Genomic DNA, 19,462 nt, shown 5'->3' with positions numbered 1-19,462 from the left:
TCAAAAAAATAAAAGTGTTTAAAAAGAAATTAAAAAAAAATATTTATTGAACATAAAAATGCTTAAGTATTTTCAAGTAACTGTTTTTCCTCTACTGTACATGAGATTCTATCAAGTTCTTGGGCTCTTGTTCCTGCCTTCTCCATATATTTATCACCTATGTACTTGTCAATTTTTAAACTAATTCTAATTCTGTTTGATTTTACACTACCTCAGAGATTTCTTTAAAGGAACTAAAATATTAAACATGAAAAGACAGCTTTGATTTTCACAAAAAACAGGAAATGGATTCTTTGAACAGTTCACGAGCTTGGTTTTTATATCTTTGTCTGCTGAAAGTTCATTTGCAAAGTGAAGAGCCTAAATGAACCAAATTCTATTAAGATCAATAAAACTGAACCACGCAGAGTTTATCCTACTGTCCTCCCAAAAGCTCTCAAGCGGTTCCAAAAATATAAAAATGCAGCCAGGGAGTCAGTGACTTTGCACAGATCTTCATCCCAACTACCTAGGAGGTTTTCAGCTGTATATTTGAATCTGTTTTCTGCCTATTCTTTGGCATCTCCAATCCCTCCAGCAGTTATTGCGAATGTGGCTTCATTTTCAGGCATCTCAGGACTGGGGGTGGAAAAAAAGAAACTTCTGGTTTCCCCCCATGTTAAATGCAGTTGTGGAACAGTCCCCGAAATGTAACTATAAGCAACGTGGACTACTTCAACATGGAATACTTCAACGTCTTTATGCCTGTGGGCAAACTCTAGAAAGTGATCAATATTATCAAAAATGTGAAACCCACCTCTGAAGATGACACACGAGGGAGGGGAACGGAGAAAGTGCATGAGAAGAAAGGGTTCTGTTTATGCAAACTTCAACTTCCATGTCTTAGCTCCTGACCAGGCACAGTGGTCTCTCTGTGCAATTTCATTAATATGATTTTTAGTGACTTGCATCTGCCACAGCTTAGCAGGTAAACTGCTACCAACTGAGGTCAGGAAAACTTGGTAATTTAACAGCTCTGGAATGTTCCTGCTAAGGGACCACCAGCCTTACCAGACTATTTGATAGACTCTAAGAGATGAGCACCTAGTAGGATTTATGATGAAAGATTACGTAATTAAATACGCATGATATGCAAGATGACTTTAAATCTGCTAATTAGTTTCTCCTTTCAGATATTCTCTCAACGTACCGTCCAGAAACGTGGTTAATTTGAAACCATGAATCGTTTCACAGGCTCTTAAGTTTCAGTACCGCAAACTTTGTCACCTTACCCTTGCTCGTAACGTGGCTTCCTCCCCATGAAGGGACGGTGATTTACCTGTCATATATCTTGGCAATGCGCAGCTCCCCCCGCCCTTTCCTCAAACTAATTCGGGTAGTCGAAGCATGAGCGAGGATGTGGCCCCCAATGGGCTTCTTTGGGTCTGCCTGAAAGCTAAATTAGCAAGAAAATGTTGATGATTCACTGTGCAAATTCCATAGGTTAATGGTGTGATTAACTGGCAGACAAGGCATACTGAACTCAGTAATGAATAATAAATAAGCAAATAAATCAAAAGAGGACTGAAACACGCTTGCCTCAAGACAGGATGTTCAAATGCCCGGTGCAATGCTCAGTGGCGTAATTGTCCTCTCATCAGATGGAAGCGGCTCAAGAAACGCACGCCTTAAAGTGCATACATACACTGCTCCCCAAGAAAGTAATGTGTTTTGTTTTCAATAGTTTCTGTAGTTTGTTCTCTTTATTCGAGTCACAGTGAAAGAGGCCATCATTCCAGGCAGCAGATAAGCATTTACAAAAAATTACAAAAACTGAGAGAAACCTATAGGTGTCATCCCTAAATGATTCATCACACCAGAAGGGCCAATGATCAGTCTGAAATAGTTAAAGAAAAGAGGCGCATACCTTCATATCAACGCCTCTCGCTCCACACAATCTCAGTTTTCATCTCTGTTAAATATGTAATAGGGATGAGAATAACAAAAAAAGAGAAGAAATATCATCTTACGTCATAGTTGCTCCTGGATCAGCGGTCATCTGATTGGTCACAAACACAGCCACGTTATATTCTGCAATAGAAAATAAAGCCAAGAAGGCAGGCTAGATCAAATTAGAACTCCAAAATATTCTCACCCCCTTGGTAAGAGCAAGGCTGCTAATGAACCACTTCAAATCACAAAGGAAAGAGAAGCAAATCTTCCTTATGTCTGCTGGCTGGGCTTGGTCGGAAGACAGCCTAACTCTGCTCCTGTGTGACTCCAGCTGTAATATTTATGCCAAAAATGAGCACTTTTCAGAGTCCCACTAAACAAGCCTTTCCCAATTCACATCTTCCCTGTTGGCTCCCTGCCCTAGGCCTCTTCTCCGTCCCTCTGTCTGTTCCCCTTTTTTTTTGGTATTTACTGCATAAAAAACATTTGCTCATTCCTCAGCAACATCTCTGAGACATTCCAAAAAAGGAAGAATCCTGTTCATCTCATCATCATCTCCGAGAGCATTGCACAGTGCAGGGAATGAGGCAATGAACACAGCCTACTCCGCTCTCTGTGCCTTCATCCTCTTTTCTTCGTGTTTCTTGAGTATTTAGACTGTAGAAACTGGGGAAAGGCTGAATATTTGTCCAGTTCCACAACCTGTCCTCTCATTTAGGACTTAACACTGTTTCTCAGAAAACTCTAAATGTTGAATAATTCCAAAGACCCCTTAATCTGTCATGTTTAAATAATATATTTTTAAATTAGTTTGATCTTTTTTGTTTCTTTTTGGTAACTGACAGATGCGTAAAGTGAGGAAAGATTCCTGGGCCAATGCGTGATTGGATAACACACTCAGACTACGAGGTGGTTGTGCTACCAACAAGTACTGTTTCAGTAACCCCAGTCCATGTTTTCCATATTTTGCAATGCTTCCCTTACCTTCTGATATTTTTTGGAGCCTTGACAGCATCTGAGCGAGTTTCTGTTGTCGTTCAGCCAACTCTCCACGACCACTGAAATCCACACGGAAGAGTGCCATTATGGAGTCAATGATCTATATTGGAATTATGCTGGATAAGTAAATTCAGTGGGAAAAAAATATAGGATCTGAAAGCAGAAAGCATAGGAGAAAAAAAGTGTCTTGTACCAATAGCTTGAAGATACCAGCTTCCTCATGGAACTTGGCTGCGACATAGTCGAGCAATTCCATCTGATGTTCACCTGATGGGAAGTACGGTTGACAAATGAAATTAGGATCAGAAAGAGCTCTGAAGCAACAAAAGCCTGGGTTTTAAAATTCCACTTTAGGTGTCTGCACTGTTTATATTTTCACTGCCAGCCGTTTGAAGTGCACTGCCCATTAACAAGCTACCTCTACAATACCCAATAATGCCTAAGTTTCTGAAGACTTCAGTTACCACTTGCCCAGGCAACAAAACTTCTTTGTGAAAAGCTGCAACACAAAGCTGTGTGAAGAAGACTTTTGTATGTGTGTGTGTTGAGAGCTGAAAACCAATACAACTGTTTCAATTCAATGCTGAATTAAATGACACAAAGAAATTGTATTGCCGTATTTTCATGTTCATGTTGTATTCTGAAAATAGAAGTCCCATTTAAAATGTCCTTGAAGTTTAAATGCAATGTATTCTGACAGAGTGCATTCAACTATCCCTATAAAGTTCTATTCACAAAATCATAGAGGATTTCTGTACAGAAATCTATAAATTATATATAAATATATAAAAATTATAAATATATAAAATATATAATTCTGTAAATTATAGAATTAGCTGACATTCAGGCAATCATGGTTACATTAATTGGTGTTTCTGTTACTAAGATGGTACACTGACAACCATCGTACACATAGCAGCGTTGTTGCAGCAAACTGCAAAACTTTTTGGAGTGCAGTTGAGCTGGAATACTTACACTGAGCTAGTCTGCTACAGTACACCCCCAGAAATAGAAGCAAGCTTGTAACTCCTTTTGTTTATGATTTTTAAACATTATTTATGATCCTCAGTGGACAATTTCACCCAATAAACTGAGAACTATTAAAATAGAAGCCTTAGGGGAAAAAAACAGGTATCACGGCAGTTGCAATGATGGTCTCACTAGTATATGCACGTGCATACAGCACGTTGTCAAGTACGGCATCGTGGTCAACGTTGAAGCGATCAGCAATGTCACGAAGACGGTCTGGTCGGCTGATGTTAGTCAAGGTTAAGGATTTCTCTTTGTACAAACCATGCTCTGAAAATACTAAGACTCCATTCCAAAATAAATCTATGGAAAAAGAGAGCATTTATTCTGATCCTAGAGAAGACTGACTTTTCACACTGTCTCACATACGTTGAAGAAAATTTGGGGCTCATGATGATAATTGCTTTGTGTTTAGGGTTTGAGGGGGGGATTGATACATGGATAAAACCTTCTATCACCTTTCATCGATCTATCACCTCCTACCATGTACCATTACTAAGAAAGCATGTTAGATCTCAAAAAAGCAATTAAAAATAAATCTGTATCCTAACTATTTTTTCCAGCTTGGATTAGATCAAATGACGGAGAAATGTCACTGCCTTGTGGGCCACTACACGCTGTGCTCTGCAAGCTTTCTGTGTCCATCATAATGTGTTACATGCATGGAGCTATCTGGAACCTCCTTCTTGCTTAAACTCATAACAAACCGAACTGTCTTCCCAGTTCATTGTACCTGTAGCTTTCAACAGCCCAAAAGATACAAAGTGTTTTCAGTATCAATGAAGATAATCTTTCCACCTGTGTAGCCACTTGGTCCTGGAAGCTGAGCTGTCACTAGAATGAATCAGAATGTCAACATGAAAAAGTGGGAAAAATAGTTTCTTACACTATAATTATTTTTAATAAAATCTGATGACTGTTTATCCATATCACAAAGAGCCACCAGTTCTAATCAATGTGGAAATCACTCGTATCTCAAGTCTTACTGCCAGCTTGAAAAGAAAGCCACACCATTTTCCTTTATTGGAGATCAGATGAGATTTAATTAATGGTGTCAAAATTGTGTTTTACTCAGCAACATCACTAAATCTGTATATTTTATATTGAAAATAGGTGAGGGTATTATTAATTAGTTTTTATGCACAAAACACCCTCTTATTCCTCTGCCCAAATTAACAGTATTGATTTTGTAGGTTTTTTTCCAGCTGTAATTCATATAATCAAAAATTCTTTGGGTATAAATCTTTCCTGAATAGTTACTGATTGTGGCTTTAGTTTCTTTGAAGCGAATAAACTAAAATACTCAATTCATTCAGTTGTAATCGTTCATGCAAAAGGATACAGCTCTGCTGACTGATTTGGCCATTAGATTGTACTAAATGGAAGAGGCTCCATTTTTCCAGAAGGTGCCACAATCCTTTTATAACAATGGGTTCATTTAAGTGAATGTTTGCCTATCCAGCGCCTAGAAACTATATTCCAGCAGTGTTCATAGTTACAGCAGTTATTATTTACTACTATTTCCACACTGTGAGATAGCGCTGAGGAATCAGAGTCCTGCTATATCTGGCACTGCCAAAGTCTTTGTTTATCCAGTTAATACGAGCCAGTAGTATCCTTTCAGTGCCCTTTCAGAATGTCATATTCAGGAAAACCTCCTGAAATCAGGAAATCAAAAGCATTGCTGAGAAAGAATCTTGCCTTTGCCCTTTTCTGAGCAATGTCCCTGTCCCGCTGTAATCCATATTTTGCTCTGCTTTTCCAGATACTGTGTTTTGCTCTCAGGGATTGTTTATGGTCTTCTCCCTCCTTATGGCAAAACTTACAGTATTAAAAAGCAATTATGTACATGAGTTCTGTATCCAAACACAATCAGTAGAGGTAAGAGTCACCGAGATCTTTTTCACTGTATTTCTAGAGATAGAAAATTCTGACTTGCCTTTATATGTTGAATTTTGATATTGTGGTAAAGAATGGGTTCAGTGGGAAAAAAAAAAAAAAAAAAAAAAAGCTCTCCATTTTAAGGTAGCACACTTACCACAAAGGGTGTGAGATAGCTGGGTTTTGCCTGTCCGGAACTCTATTAAATGAAGAAAAAGAAAAAAAAAAAGTATTTTTTTTTTCTTCAGAGTTTGGCAGATTCAGGATTTACAGCAATTAGAAACATACACTTATAAAATTCACTTCTATTTTTACCCTTTGTATCTTTCAATCTAGATATATAAATCATATAATGTGCAGTCAAAATATCTTGCATGAAATGTAGAATCTAAAATGCTTTAATTTGATCTCACTTGACTGCTAATTTCATTTCTACTTTACTATAGAAATTAAGTATTGCAAGGCAACTATGCAGAAGTAATAATTGAGGGAAGAGGAAAAAATAACGGTTGGGTCCACTGACCAGGCCCAATTTCATTTTCAGTAAAATTATCAAGAAGTTTACGAGTTTATTAATTTCACTACATCAATTCATACAAGTCTCCGGTATATCTTTTCTAAAGGGAAGACTACGGTGTTTAACAAACTCTTTTTGTTTTTGAAGCGTTATTCACTACCTGATCAAACTTACTGTAATAATAGGTTAATTGTGAATGCAAAATATTTTATGAAATTCAATATATCCCAAGTGTGCATAAATAGAATATCTTTTGTGTCAGTCTCATTACTGAGAAAGTACAGAGATTGCATCAGGGCATTAATAATGGTATGTCATACTGAATCAGCATGCCCCCAAGTCTAATGATTACTCATCTCATACTGTCTGCAAGCAAATGACGAGAAAAAATAGGAAAACACTAAAGGAAGTGGATTCTTTCTTTTTCCACTCATGCAGGTACTCGTCTTATAATTACAATGTGATGTTTGATAGAGGTAATGCAGCTTGATTTAAAATCTAAACTATTCTGCAGTTCTTTGTCTGTTCAGTAATACTCATTCACTGTGGTTTTCTCACCTCCAAAAGCCTCAGTGATTGCCATGCTTTCAATCCCACCACCCAGAAGTTTACTGAAGAGAGAGAATTATGATATGGTTAAACCCGCAAAATCACAAGAAGAAAGTTAAAAATATTTTTTTGCTGCTTTAAGAGAAGTTATTTCTGTCCTAAAGCCCCTCACATCATGCATTAAGTGCAGGGTTCTAAATGATCACTGATTCACAAAAAAAAATTTAACCTTCCTTAGTATGTGCAAGAGAAAAAATAATAGAAAGAAAAGAAATGGAAAGTAAGAAGAGAGAAAATACCTTTGGAAGATCAAATTCCATAAAAGTATCTCAAGAGAGGTATTGAAGACTTACAACTTTGACCTGAGACATGCAAGTTGTGTAACTAGGTGAAAAAATGATGTTGCAGTCAGGATTTTTGGCAGCAAACTCTGTTTATTTACAATGACTGTAAAAAGTCAGGTTTTCATCAGAAAAGGAGCTGTTTCTGTTTCTTACTGTTTCAGGCATCTTTGAGCCAGCACAGGCTCTAAATGCGAGGTAATCTATGTATCCTGAGTATTTGTTCTTCTATATTTTTCTGTCTCATTACAGACAATAAATATGATTATTGGAACAACTTGGCCTAAGGCAGGATTAAAGCAGAGGTAAGCTTACTCAAATTCCTGGCTGCCAGTAGAAATATGAAAGACCATCTTCCGTTTTTCACTGTACTCAAATGCGGTCAGGAATCCTGGCTCCTAAGGTAGACCAAAGAGAACGTGAGACATTTATTTTTTTTAGCTTTAACCTGTTGACAGAGCATGATATTCCACCAAGGCATCTTCTTCTCCACCCTAGCCTCATTTACACATGTTGGGTATGAAAAGCACCACAGCATTCGTCTGGTTGTTGTAGAGTATAAAGTATTATCCCTTTAGAGTAATGAGCAGAATTATTTTCAAAATTGTCTTGATGATGTGGTGAAAAATTCTGTAAAGAGAAATTCTGCATAGCATTTTGGAAAGGACAGAATAAATTTAAATTATCAGGAAAGTGACTGCCTTACAATAAGCTTATTTGCGGCTTCTTTAATCTTGTCCACCTTGGCCTCTGAAAGCCCTTTTACATTGCACAGCGCCCGTCTTGTTGTCATCTGGATTCCTTTGATAGTGCAGATCCCAACTGACTTCAGTTTTTTAATATCTGCTACGTTCTGTGAAGAAAGTTCCTTTCTATGAGTACTTGTGACAGGTAACAACTAGAAGGCAAAGTAAACCTTTCAAATACTTTCTTATACACTCAGGCATGTGTATTTTCATAAAGAAATAGATTTACAAGTAAACTCTTTCTTCTGCAGTTTTTGACACCCAAATAGCAGTAAATTTTGAGTAACACTGATGTGAGGGATCTTTTTGCAGAGACATCCTGGTGCTTTTGTGAAAAAGGCACGTTGGGTCCAGTTGTACTTACCTGTCCCTGTTCAGTACCAGTCTTTCTAGATCCAAGCTGGTAGTAAAGAAACAGTATGGATTATTTCAGATAGCGTGGAGCGTAACCTAACAAACTCTACCAAACCCAGTATGTCCTTGGTCCCTTAGCACAGATAATCTGTAAACCAGGTAATCTGATCATGGATAATTGGGAGCTGACTTGCATGGGTGGTTCGAAGCGGACTATCTGCTGTGCTGTTTCTGCATGTTCACAGTAAGTCCAATGTAAAGCACACATAACCTGCCAGATCCAACAGACACTTTGAGCTAGAATGGATTTACTGGGGTTTTTCATTTATTGGCCACAGTATGACTTCAGTCAGCGCCCTACTGACACATTTTGCCTCATCTCACCTCATTTTATGAGTCTGACATCACTCGAAATTTAAAGGCAAGCAACAGATTACTCAGAAGAAAACATAACACATGAAAGATTTGGGATAATACTTCAACTTACCATCTCCAGCCAAGTTATTTCTTTAAAAAAAAAAACAAACAACCACACACTATGAACTGGATGTATCCTCTATTTATCTCAAGTGTGTGGGTACATAAGACATAAGAAAGGAGGGGGCTATGGGAGGAATTAGTCATGTTCCTTGGGAAGCTTGTTTCTCATCCTGTGAAGTTGTTTTGATTATTACATTAATAGTGATAGGTGAGGTAAAATCAATTACAAATAAAAACAACTCTTCCACCCAGAAGAATATAAAAATCAGCAACATAAAAAGCACTGAACTGTTGTTCACATAGCGTTTTTCTATCAAGACAACAAGCTACTCCTGCAAAGATCATTTTTCTAGACTGAAACTTTAATTGCATCACCCAGCTGCTACACTTCTTCAGTGGCTTTGTCTTTGTTATCACATCAAATTAAGACACTACAATTTCCCGAGTAGTAGACCTGGTTGCAAAAGTTCTTGTTCTCTCCCTCACAGATATACCTTTCACCAACAGTGTATTTACCAACCAAGGTGCTAGGATTTACACACCCTTAGACTACAGTTCAATACTATGAAGCATTCAGCGGTAGTAGTCCTGGCTTAACATACTGACACACCTGCCCCCTTGTACCTCCTGCTTATCCTGATCCTCTCAACCCTATTATGTAGCATCTCTGTCCCAGCTGTACGCCTCTGAGGTGGAAACGGGAGCAGATCAGGAATTTTTAAAATACAAAACTAAAACACATTTTTTCTTCTGATACTTTTTGCATGACTTGATTCACAAATCTAGTTCACCAGGTGGCTGCAACAACAGATCTACCAAAAGAAGCAATATCGTGCTCTACGGATAGGAACGCTAGGCAGTGACTGTGGGGTTGCAGCACCTATCAAGTCATTTAAACATCAAGCCACAGCCCAGGTTCTGCTTATCTATTTGTGGCCAGACTGTCAGGTCTATTAAATACTTCTCTCTCTACTCCTATTGAAAAAAAAATATCTAAACACACAAAAACTAATTCTTTAAGCAAATGAATGTAACAGGTACGGGGCATAATATGTTCACTGGCACAGCTGAGAATACCAGCTTCCCCTGAGGGGTGGGAATAACCACTTGGAAAGAAGGAGAAAAAAAATCAGGGAACTCTTATTAAACCAGATGTATCTCCAAAAAATGAACAATAGAGAACAGCCTAAGTCATCATCTCTTTATTTTCAGGATCCTTCATACCTTAGTATCAATTCTGTGCATGCCTTATTCGATATTGACAGGCTAATACAGCTCCCTTCCAGCTCCCTTCCAGCTCCCTTCCAGCTCATGAGGTCAACCTCTTTGGTCATCTTTTTAAATTTTTAACACAAGAATCTGTGTATTTTTCCTACTCTGTCCCACGCTGATTACAGCCCCCTATCTCATTATCCTTCTGCAGAACTCTCTTTAAAACTGTCTGTCAATGAACTGCCAATAAAAAAGTCAACAACGATTACACTGCTGACATGCTGAGCGCAGTAACTACAGTGCTGATGAATGCTGTCTCATTGTGCCTGCCATCCCTTTCTGTATCCATCTATAGTCATTTATCTTAAACTTTACATTATTTCAGGCAAACCCAACTTCTCATTCTGCTTCTCTAACACTGAACATTCCGATCCATGAGTCAGTCTCCTGGACAAACACATAATAACAATAATTCAAGTAAAAATGTGATGTTTATGTGATAGTAATGATGATGATGAAAACAATTATAGGAATTCATATCTGATGAAGAAATCTATCCACTTATTTCTCTAGTTATTTATAGTTTCTTCACTCCTACTCTACTCCCTTATACAGCATTCTGAAAATAGTTTAGCAACAATTGTCACTGTGTAATTTCACAGGAACCAAAAACGCAGGTATAATTACAGAGATTGGCAGGAAGTAATCTATCACACAGTTTTCAAATAAATTAACATCTGGTTGGTTTTTCAAGAAGTACCGTGTGCTAAATATTTTGAATATCTTGCCACTTTATATAGGAATCTGGCGGGAATGAGATTTTGTCTTAAAACCAAAGGCAAAATTTGTCTTCACACGAATGATTTAATATTTATTGCAAGGAGGAATTTCAGTTATTTGTATCAATGTGTAAACACTTTTGGAAATAACATTAAAATAGCTTTACGTGGACAATTCTGTGTGGTAAAGTCATTGGTAATACTTACAATTCCATGCTTTTGTAGCAGGTCAATATCCTGAAAAAAGGATTCCTAAAAAAAAAAAAAAAAGATTTATTTTTCTTACAATTACATCTATCTCACTACGTGTGTTTGAAATTTGTAAACCTTGAAATGATTTCCCCTAATAATACATATCTTGTTGAACTACCAAAATAAGAAAACCCACAGTAAGCCAAGAGGGCCTACACATTTCCTATCACTTTCTTCTTAAAGTGTATCTTCACAGGCAAGCAATCCCCTGCTGCGCTAATAAAACTTGTGTTAAGATCATTGTCTCAACTCTTTCATCCATAGTTCTTCAGGCTTTTCAAGCTGATGACCATTCCTTGGAAGCATAAAATTAATGGCTAATCCCCTCGCATTTAATATTCAAGTGTAAGATATAGAGCAATAATGATAATCCCATTAAAAACTGTGCATAGCTTTTGAAAGGTTAACGAAGAGCATTTGAAGAGCAAGACTGTAAAAGGACTACGAAAATGAGATTTTCTTGGTATTAGACTGTAACAAAATTTTGAATGCATTGAACTCCCTGATGGCCTTTGGGGACATCGTGTCTCTCCATGGAATTCATTACACTACAACAATACCTTCAGACATTTGCTGCACCTGTTTTTCAATGAACCACAGATTTACCTCATCATCCTGGTATCCTGATTCTTCTTGGACTACTTGATCCTCCATGGCCTTCATTGTGAAAGCGTAGGCAATAAAGTATTGATCAGTACTGAGAAACACAAACAAAGACAGCATTGGAGGGGTATTAATTGTGTAAGTAACTGTGAAGGGACTTTTAAAATGTCCTCAAACTACACAGCCTTCCAAGTGCGTCATCACTTATGGATTTAAACTTGGATTCTGTATTCCACTTTTTGTCCTACCAAACCAAAGCGAGAAAATCTATTGTGTTACTCTCTGATGAACCAATATAGCTAGAAAGGGTTTAATTGGTATTAAGAAAAAAGAACTCATTCCCTTGTGAGAATCTTGGGTCCAAGTGTGATTTTGGAGGTGAGAATATTTTAAATGATTTATCATTAGCTGAATTTATTGCTGTAAGGAAGTTAAAAATGGTATTTTTATATCAAAAGTCAGCAGAGTTGCAGATAGAACAGGTATTGGAAAAGTCTATGCAACACCTCAGCTTCCTCATCTTGTGTGACCCAAAGCTCACAAAAAGGTGCTATTGAGAAGACTACAACTTAGTCATATATCTCGAGGGCACACTATAGAGTCGTATTTGTTTTCAAGTTCTTTGCTGCAGTTCAGAATACCTAATAAAAGCTGAAGACATGCAAGTAATGCCTGTAAGAAGTATGCAAGCATGAAGAGAATAAAAGAAGGGTAGTAGAAATCTCAGGCTTTTGTTATGCAAAAATGAAAGCTTATTTCATGGTTTCTCGTGGTTAACTTGCCATGTCTGTACTCTGCTACGGCTTCACTGCCCTTTTTGTGAGACTTCCCATAAACAAGGCCTAGAACCAGAACAGGCACTTACCAAATAAAAAGCTCAAATAAAAAGGACATTATTACCTCCTTAAGTTTCATGAAAGCAGGATAAATGAATAGTTCCTTACAAATATGGTCTTATAACCCACTTTATCAGTTCTGGGATTTTATAAATTGTTATGTTGCTTCTGTCTTAATTGTGATCTGCCTTCATTGCTGTAGCTATGGTTTATCAAAAGTTTTGTAAAGTGCCTCATCCAGAAGTGTTTGCTTACCCATCCTTGTTAACAAAATCCATGAAAAGTATATGATGGGTTTATTGTGAAAATACAAGATGGGATAATTTAGAATAAATATCTGCAAATAGCTTTTTTCAGTTTTTAAATGGATACTTAAGGTCTGCCTAATTTGCTCACAAGAATCTTGTGTATACAGAGGATGGGAAAAGTGAGAAAGAAAATATAATGTTAGGATGGTATTATTTGGGGTTTGGAGTGAATATATGATGGAGTCACTTCCGTTAGTATTCAGTAGAAATACTCCTATAATGTCAGTTATTTCTGATAGCATCAAGATGTATTTTGTTTTTATTTCAGAATCCTGACAATTATGAGACAATTATGACAAACAATGAGAAATCATGCCTTCACATCATGCTTTATATCAGTCAGAAAAATAATTACAGTAAAATAAATAAAAAAGTACTTGAAGAGATTTTAAAAACCCCAAGCTTCAAAGACTGAAGGAAGAAAAACAAGTAATGCAAAAGGTATTACAATCCCCTCCTCCATTACAAATATCCTCCTGAAAATGCACATAATCCCGAACTACAAGCACAGTTTAATAAGTCGTAGGTTCACTCTCCTACTCCCCATCCTTAGGCAATTGGCACCTCAAAGCAGAAAAACTAGGCAGACCCAGACACGTGCCTTCCTGCGGGCTAGAAGGAAAAATCGAGAAATTATACCACACCCTCTGAAAGCTTTAGGGATGAACAAAACCCTGTTTAGCGCTGAGTCCTCCTGTCACTGGTGTGTTGGTACAATGAAGGCCCAGAGGATTCCAGCCGTCACTGTGAACTAGAAAAAAGGCTGAAAGTCTGCAACAACACAGCAAATCCGTTATGAAGTAAGGATCTTTGGGAAGAAACATGTTTTTGTGGCACCTCAGGTGCCTCAGATGCCACAAAACCTTGTAATTACTGCCCTAGGAGCTATTCATTAGGATGCATGGGCAAGACCAGCTTGCTGCACGGGTTTGAACATATATAGGTTGCTGGTGTGACAGGCGCTTGGCCTGAGTAAGTAAAATTGGGTTTAATAAACATTTTTTTGGACAGGAACATTGCAGCTGATTTGACAGGAGCTGAGTCTGGGCCTCCATGTTACAGGCAGCAGGATGACCCATTCTCTCCTCCCCCTGACCTCCTGAGGAGCGCGGTGCTGGAATTCCACATTTACTGACTCAAGCGAAAAATAAACGATTAATCACATATCAACACACGCATTTATTTGGCCTTTGCTCGCCAGCTGCCTTTTCGAGGGATGCAAATTCACCTTCCCAAAAGGGGCGAGGCTCCACAGAAATCCCCTCCCCGGTGGGAAAGCCGAAATCCCCCCTAAAAATTGACAACGGTCACTAAACCACTGCTCGGACCCAGGCAGCTCCCTGAAGGGCTGCGACACCCTTGGGTGCTGACAGTCCCAGTCCCGGCTGCCCGCCCGCCCGCTGCTGAGGGAGTGCCGCGGGCCCGCCGCTAATGGCCGGACCGCCCTGAGGGCGGCGCGCGGGCTCCTGACAGGAATTGGGCTGCCCACTCCTCACCGCCTCCCGCCGCCCCCCCCCGCACCGAAATACGTTTGAAATACAGTTAATTTTTGTCCTAAAGCGTGTTATCTTCTAAAATTTACCGACTGTTGTGTTTGTCATCGCGGGGGAATGTTGTATTACACTTATTTTATGGCTGGCTTCGCAACACAAAGCGGTGGTGGGTTTGAGGGCGGTCAGTTTGATGCAGTGCAGTGGGTGCCCTACACACGTCCCGCTACACCACGCGTTTTTGGGTTGGGTGGCCGAAGCCCGTCAGAGGGCATCCACTTCTGAAAGGTGGAAGAGAAGTGACTTGCCTGAAGCCAGAAGATAAGAAAATGAGATTGAGTCATGCACATGATGATCTGTCATTTTAAAAGGATGGGAAAAGTGCATTTTAGGATATAAACACTTCCAGCGGCATGCAGTCCCATCTCCTTGGAGATCCTTTTTGAAAAGCGAATGGCCTGTTTTAGTTCAGCTGTGTGGAAATGAGCTGTCAGTGCAGCCCCATGCTCAGGAGGAGCTGGTGGCATCCCGGGGTCAGTGCCCTTGGTTTTGTTGGACTTTCAAGTGTTGTGAGGGGTGAGAACACTGCCTCTTCACGTGTGTTTCAAGGCACTTTGAAAATTTCCATGCCTTCTGTCTGTGGGAGGTGAAGAATACATCCAGTGTCTCCAGTATTAGCCAAAGCAGGACACTGACCAAGCAAACAAAAACATCACAGCCCCTTACCACCATCAGCACACTGCAGAAGTGCCTGCATGGCCAGCACTTGAAAAATCAAGCTTTTTATGTAAGTACTTAGATTCTAATTCTGGGTGCCTAAGGCTCTGTCCGTAGAGAGGAACTGGCTGGCACAGCTTTTGAAAACTGCATTATTCTGCAAGAGCTATTCCAGAAGAGCACTTAGGGAGGCAGTCCTTTGGCCTAAAGATGAATTCCTTCGCAAAGTATGCTTTTTCTCCAGGACAGAGTGCACACGCAGAGGGTAATCTTTCTGGCACTGCTGAACAGCTCTACAACAGCTAATGCATGAGGAAACAACCTGCCCTCCATTATTCCTCTTCTTAGAAAAGCCGATGAATGCACAGAATGTGAAGATCATTTTCCATCCCAAAGTACAACTTCAGATAACCAGTTACACCCTACATCTTCAAAGCACTGTGTGATCACTAGCTGCTCGCTTGGCTCCCAGCAGATGCTGTGCAATGACTCCACGCATTCCGTCACCTTACACAGCAGGCGAGTGACAAGGTGTACTCGTCCCTACCCCTGCCTTCGCTGTGCAGCTCCAGCTGCAGCTCGGGCTGTGGCGAGGAGACACACCACTGCCATCTGCATTTCCTCTCAAGTGAGATTGTCCCAGCTCAGACGAGGCATGACCCAAGTCAAACCACTGCCATAAAATATGCTAAGTATTCAGCTGACTTTGCCATCCACACAAAACATTTTAATCCATGGTAACAGGAGGGAAATCATGTGGTTCTTCTGTTGTTTGCTTCTGGTTTTTATTTAGGTTTATACAGATCAAATGGACTAGAGTCAAATATATAAACTAATGCCTCCTCTGAACTTTCAAGCTGGCAGTATGCCTGTTCCTAATCAGGACAGAATTATCTGATATCTGGCCTTCCAGAATTTAACACATGAAGATTCAGCCTTCAAGAGCGCACATTTATGTCTGAATTGTTTTGGAAAAACTGTGCCTTGTGGTTTCCATAGGAATATGTTTCACTTACAGTTTGTTTGAGACTAAAACATTCCTGTGGCACACCTGGAGTTTCAGAATGGCAGAATGCTCCTGGGCAAAGACGCAGCAATTTCTTCAGATTCTTCAGCTCTCCTATCTCTAGCAGCTTTTGTGTTTTTTTTTTGTTGTTTGTTTGTTTCCTGTAAAGTTGAAAATAAATGGGAGATTTATGTAAAGGAAACAATTTTGTCTATGTTTTCTTTCTCTATGGTCAAGACCAAGATGAACTGCTAAAGCTGGATGTACAATAGTTCTTGGGATAGGATTGACAAGATATCAGATCAGCCAAGCTTCATAGACCAGACTGGAGATCCAAGATGGTTACACTGTTAAATGGAGATACCTGGAAGGAACAGAGATGGTACTGCGGAACTGGGTGATGTTCAAGTCTTTAGAACTTTAGACAAGGCCTTGACAAAATACTCAACACCATGCTATTGGGACTGATCTGGAAATAATAAAGTCATAAATTTTGCTATCATTAATTTACCTTGAGTTAATCATTAAGGATATGGTATAAAATTAAAGATCTCTTCTACATATCAGGATGTCCAGTCCAGACTTGGTTCAGCATCAAAACTCTAGAGGAAATGATGAATTAGATGGTTGTGTCCATTGATATTAAAGAGATGCCAGTTGAAGTCAGGACCACAACAGGCTGGCTACGACTGGAAAAGAAAAGATGCCAAAGAGAACTTATTAATATCAAAAAAACAGATGAGATTACTCAAGCACAGTTATTTTTCTGAGTGAAAAAGAAATAATCTATAAGTACGTAAACTATACAAATACAGTAAGCGACAGCAGTCCAAGCACCATAAGCTTCATTTTCTTTGTGATAATTTTAATAGATGATTGTGAAATAAGTAATTTTTTATGTATAACAAAGGATGTTATGAAAGGAATACAAAATGCAGACTGGAATAAACAAGGCCACTTTTAAGCTTTGCAAAACCTAAACCCAGTTAACAGCCTTTCTGGAGACATGCATCAATATATCATTGGCAGAGTCCATCAAGAAGATAAAGGATGTAAGAAAGCCTTTCCTTTTTGAGAATGCACATTCTCAAGATTAAAAAAAGCAAACCAGTAATGGACAACACCAAGGCTGAAAGGGACATCAAGGATAATCTATTACAAAGCAGAATCAACTAAATTGGCAGATGTTTGCTTGCCTGGAGAGGCTGTGGATTTTCTTTGACCAGAGGTTTGTTTTTTGTTTGTTTGTTTGAGAAAGAACCAGACAATTTCAGTGCTTGACTATTCTTGCCATTACCCTTGAACTCCACTATTCACTTAATAATGCAATTTTGTCTGTAAAAATGTGCAATATTCTTTGAGCTAACTTCTAGTTTTAAAGGTCAAATAACTGTGACTAACTCTCGCATTCTCATGTCTTCTACCACAAAAGAGACAAAATCCCAGCACAGTCAGTTCTAAAATAATTGCCCAGACCTGCTGCATTACCTGGGCTTGCTCTTACCTGCTCAGCCCTTTTGGGGCTAAAGCATTGTAACCATGTAGTTCTGTAATACAGTATTGCCATTCCCAGTTTTATGGTGAATTTGCAAGGCCTCAGGAGCAAGGCTTGTCGGGCTTGCTTACTGTGAACTTCTGGTGACCCTTTTGTAACTTTGTTTTACTTGGTTAGCTGGGACAGCAGTTTCCATAATTGACCAGGTGTCTATGGCTAATTTGTTTTGCTTCTGCTTATCTGTGTTGTACAGCCATCAATTTATAAAAATAGCAGTAACAAGCAGTTATTATGTAGAATGAGAGATTTACAGCTAGCACAATGATGTAGTGTAGAAAAATACAGGCCTGATGTGATAGCAGAGGCCTTGAGAATTGCAGACAAGATGGGATGCAAAGGAGTACAGGCAAGTGATGATAAGAGGCAGGGCACAGGCTTGGCATTGGAGAATTGGTGGCTATAAACAGTTCAGTCATCAGCTATAAACAGTTCAGTGATCAGTCAAAGAAATGCAGGCCTGGAGCTGAACAAAACTGGTTTGGGTAGTAACACAGAAATAGTATCTAACATACATAATATGCACCACGCATAGCAAAATCAGATGTAACATGAAACCACCGACATGAACATCATATTCCTCCCAGTGAAGGACTCCAGATGTGACAACTCTCTGCTACATTCCCCACATGCACTAGAATGAAGCCACCAACCTTACAACCCACAGGAGCAGTGGAAGAGGGAGTGAAATACAAGGAAAAGGGACAGAAACCAAGAAGTGTGTTACAATTTTATAGGACTGTAACTGCATTATTGTTCTTTCTGTAAGTTACAGCTGGATCAATAAACATTAGACTCTTAAGATTTCAATTATATTAGCAATAAATTCTTGGCTTTGCATTATATGTAAGATGTACTTCCTCTTTGTCCATAAACGAGATTCTGAGCATAGCAGTGTGTGTCACTAATTAGTGGCTGACATACCCACTTCTAAATTTCACTGGTGGCTGATAAATTAGGAGAAGCTCAAGGACTGCCTCAGCTAACAAGCAGACCAGTACCGAAACAGACATGGATTAAGCACTCATCCTGGTTGTAGCTAAAATTCAGTCTTTTAAAATCTATCACTGAACACATATCTAATTTTGCTAACATATTAAAATAAATAAATAAATAAATAAAATAAAACTGTAGCATTGAAAAAAACATCCTTTTTCATTTTTAACAAAATAATTTGTCCTATGAGGAGGGCTGCTGCTGTGACCTTCTGCAATTTATCAATTTCAGAGTGAAATTCTGCACAAAATCTTTGTTACAAGGAACAAAATGCAGTTGCGGAAATATGCAACTCTGAATCATGAAATGACTACTTTGGGAGATACAGGCCTTTTTTTACACTGGGAGAGCTTTCTAAATAGCTTTTGCAAATTCCAAAATAACTGCTCTTGACTAACTCCACACATGGAGATTTTTGTTCTGGAGTAAGTGCACGTTGTTCTACTTTAGCTTAATCAACTTTATGATAAACAGGAAGAACAGGCTAATTATGGAATAAGACTGCCTACATATGTAGCTAAGTGGGAAGGGTAATTGCAAGCACTTACCTACATCTCTGGTCATTTGCGTTAACCTCTAAGGTCAGATGAACTTTACTACTGCTTTCTTTATCCTACTTTTATTTCCTATGAAATCGTTACGAGTCTTCAAAGTCACTGACAATGCTACTGACAAGCTTGCATTTGAATTAATGTTCAGTCACAGGCCTGGTTCAAGTCTATGGGTGAATCATCTTCATTTCACTCAAGTAAAATGGCAGAATTGACTCAATATTCATCAAAAGTCACCTGAAAGAGTGAACAAGAAAATTGCTCACGGATGGGTCTACCATGCAGCAGGACACAGGGCAGTGTGTGTATTCTTCACACCAAAGAAATTCTGA

The 19,462-nt window shown here is 38.9% G+C and overlaps 1 protein-coding gene across 8 annotated transcripts in view; it reads right to left on the bottom strand.

Moving 5' to 3' along the window:
• The window catches only part of DMC1 (DNA meiotic recombinase 1), a 29,454-nt gene continuing 9,992 nt past the window's right edge, over positions 1–19,462 (bottom strand). Inside the window, exons 5-20 of one of the 8 annotated variants that reach the window (XM_040559469.1) lie at positions 19,128–19,367; positions 16,543–16,720; positions 14,441–16,192; positions 11,678–11,768; positions 11,027–11,071; positions 7,955–8,101; positions 7,564–7,646; positions 6,917–6,969; positions 5,999–6,040; positions 4,722–4,794; positions 4,093–4,184; positions 3,125–3,198; positions 2,917–3,031; positions 2,010–2,070; positions 1,319–1,435; positions 1–618 (exon numbers count right to left, since the gene is read on the bottom strand). In XM_040559469.1, coding sequence (XP_040415403.1) covers positions 549–618; positions 1,319–1,435; positions 2,010–2,070; positions 2,917–3,031; positions 3,125–3,198; positions 4,093–4,184; positions 4,722–4,794; positions 5,999–6,040; positions 6,917–6,969; positions 7,564–7,646; positions 7,955–8,101; positions 11,027–11,071; positions 11,678–11,734 — 1,029 coding nt within the window. In that variant the 5' untranslated portion in view covers positions 11,735–11,768; positions 14,441–16,192; positions 16,543–16,720; positions 19,128–19,367 and the 3' untranslated portion in view covers positions 1–548. Of the gene's footprint in view, positions 619–1,318; positions 1,436–2,009; positions 2,071–2,916; positions 3,032–3,124; positions 3,199–4,092; positions 4,185–4,721; positions 4,795–5,998; positions 6,041–6,916; positions 6,970–7,563; positions 7,647–7,954; positions 8,102–11,026; positions 11,072–11,677; positions 11,769–14,046; positions 14,261–14,400; positions 16,193–16,542; positions 16,721–19,127; positions 19,368–19,462 lie in introns of those variants that run through there. The other 7 variants (XM_040559474.1, XM_040559480.1, XM_040559462.1 and 4 more) reach the window with 7 other exon arrangements.

The sequence above is a fragment of the Cygnus olor genome, chromosome 1 (assembly GCF_009769625.2).
Source record: "Cygnus olor isolate bCygOlo1 chromosome 1, bCygOlo1.pri.v2, whole genome shotgun sequence".
Taxonomy (NCBI): domain Eukaryota; kingdom Metazoa; phylum Chordata; class Aves; order Anseriformes; family Anatidae; genus Cygnus; species Cygnus olor.
This window is presented reverse-complemented; position numbering and strand designations above follow the sequence as displayed.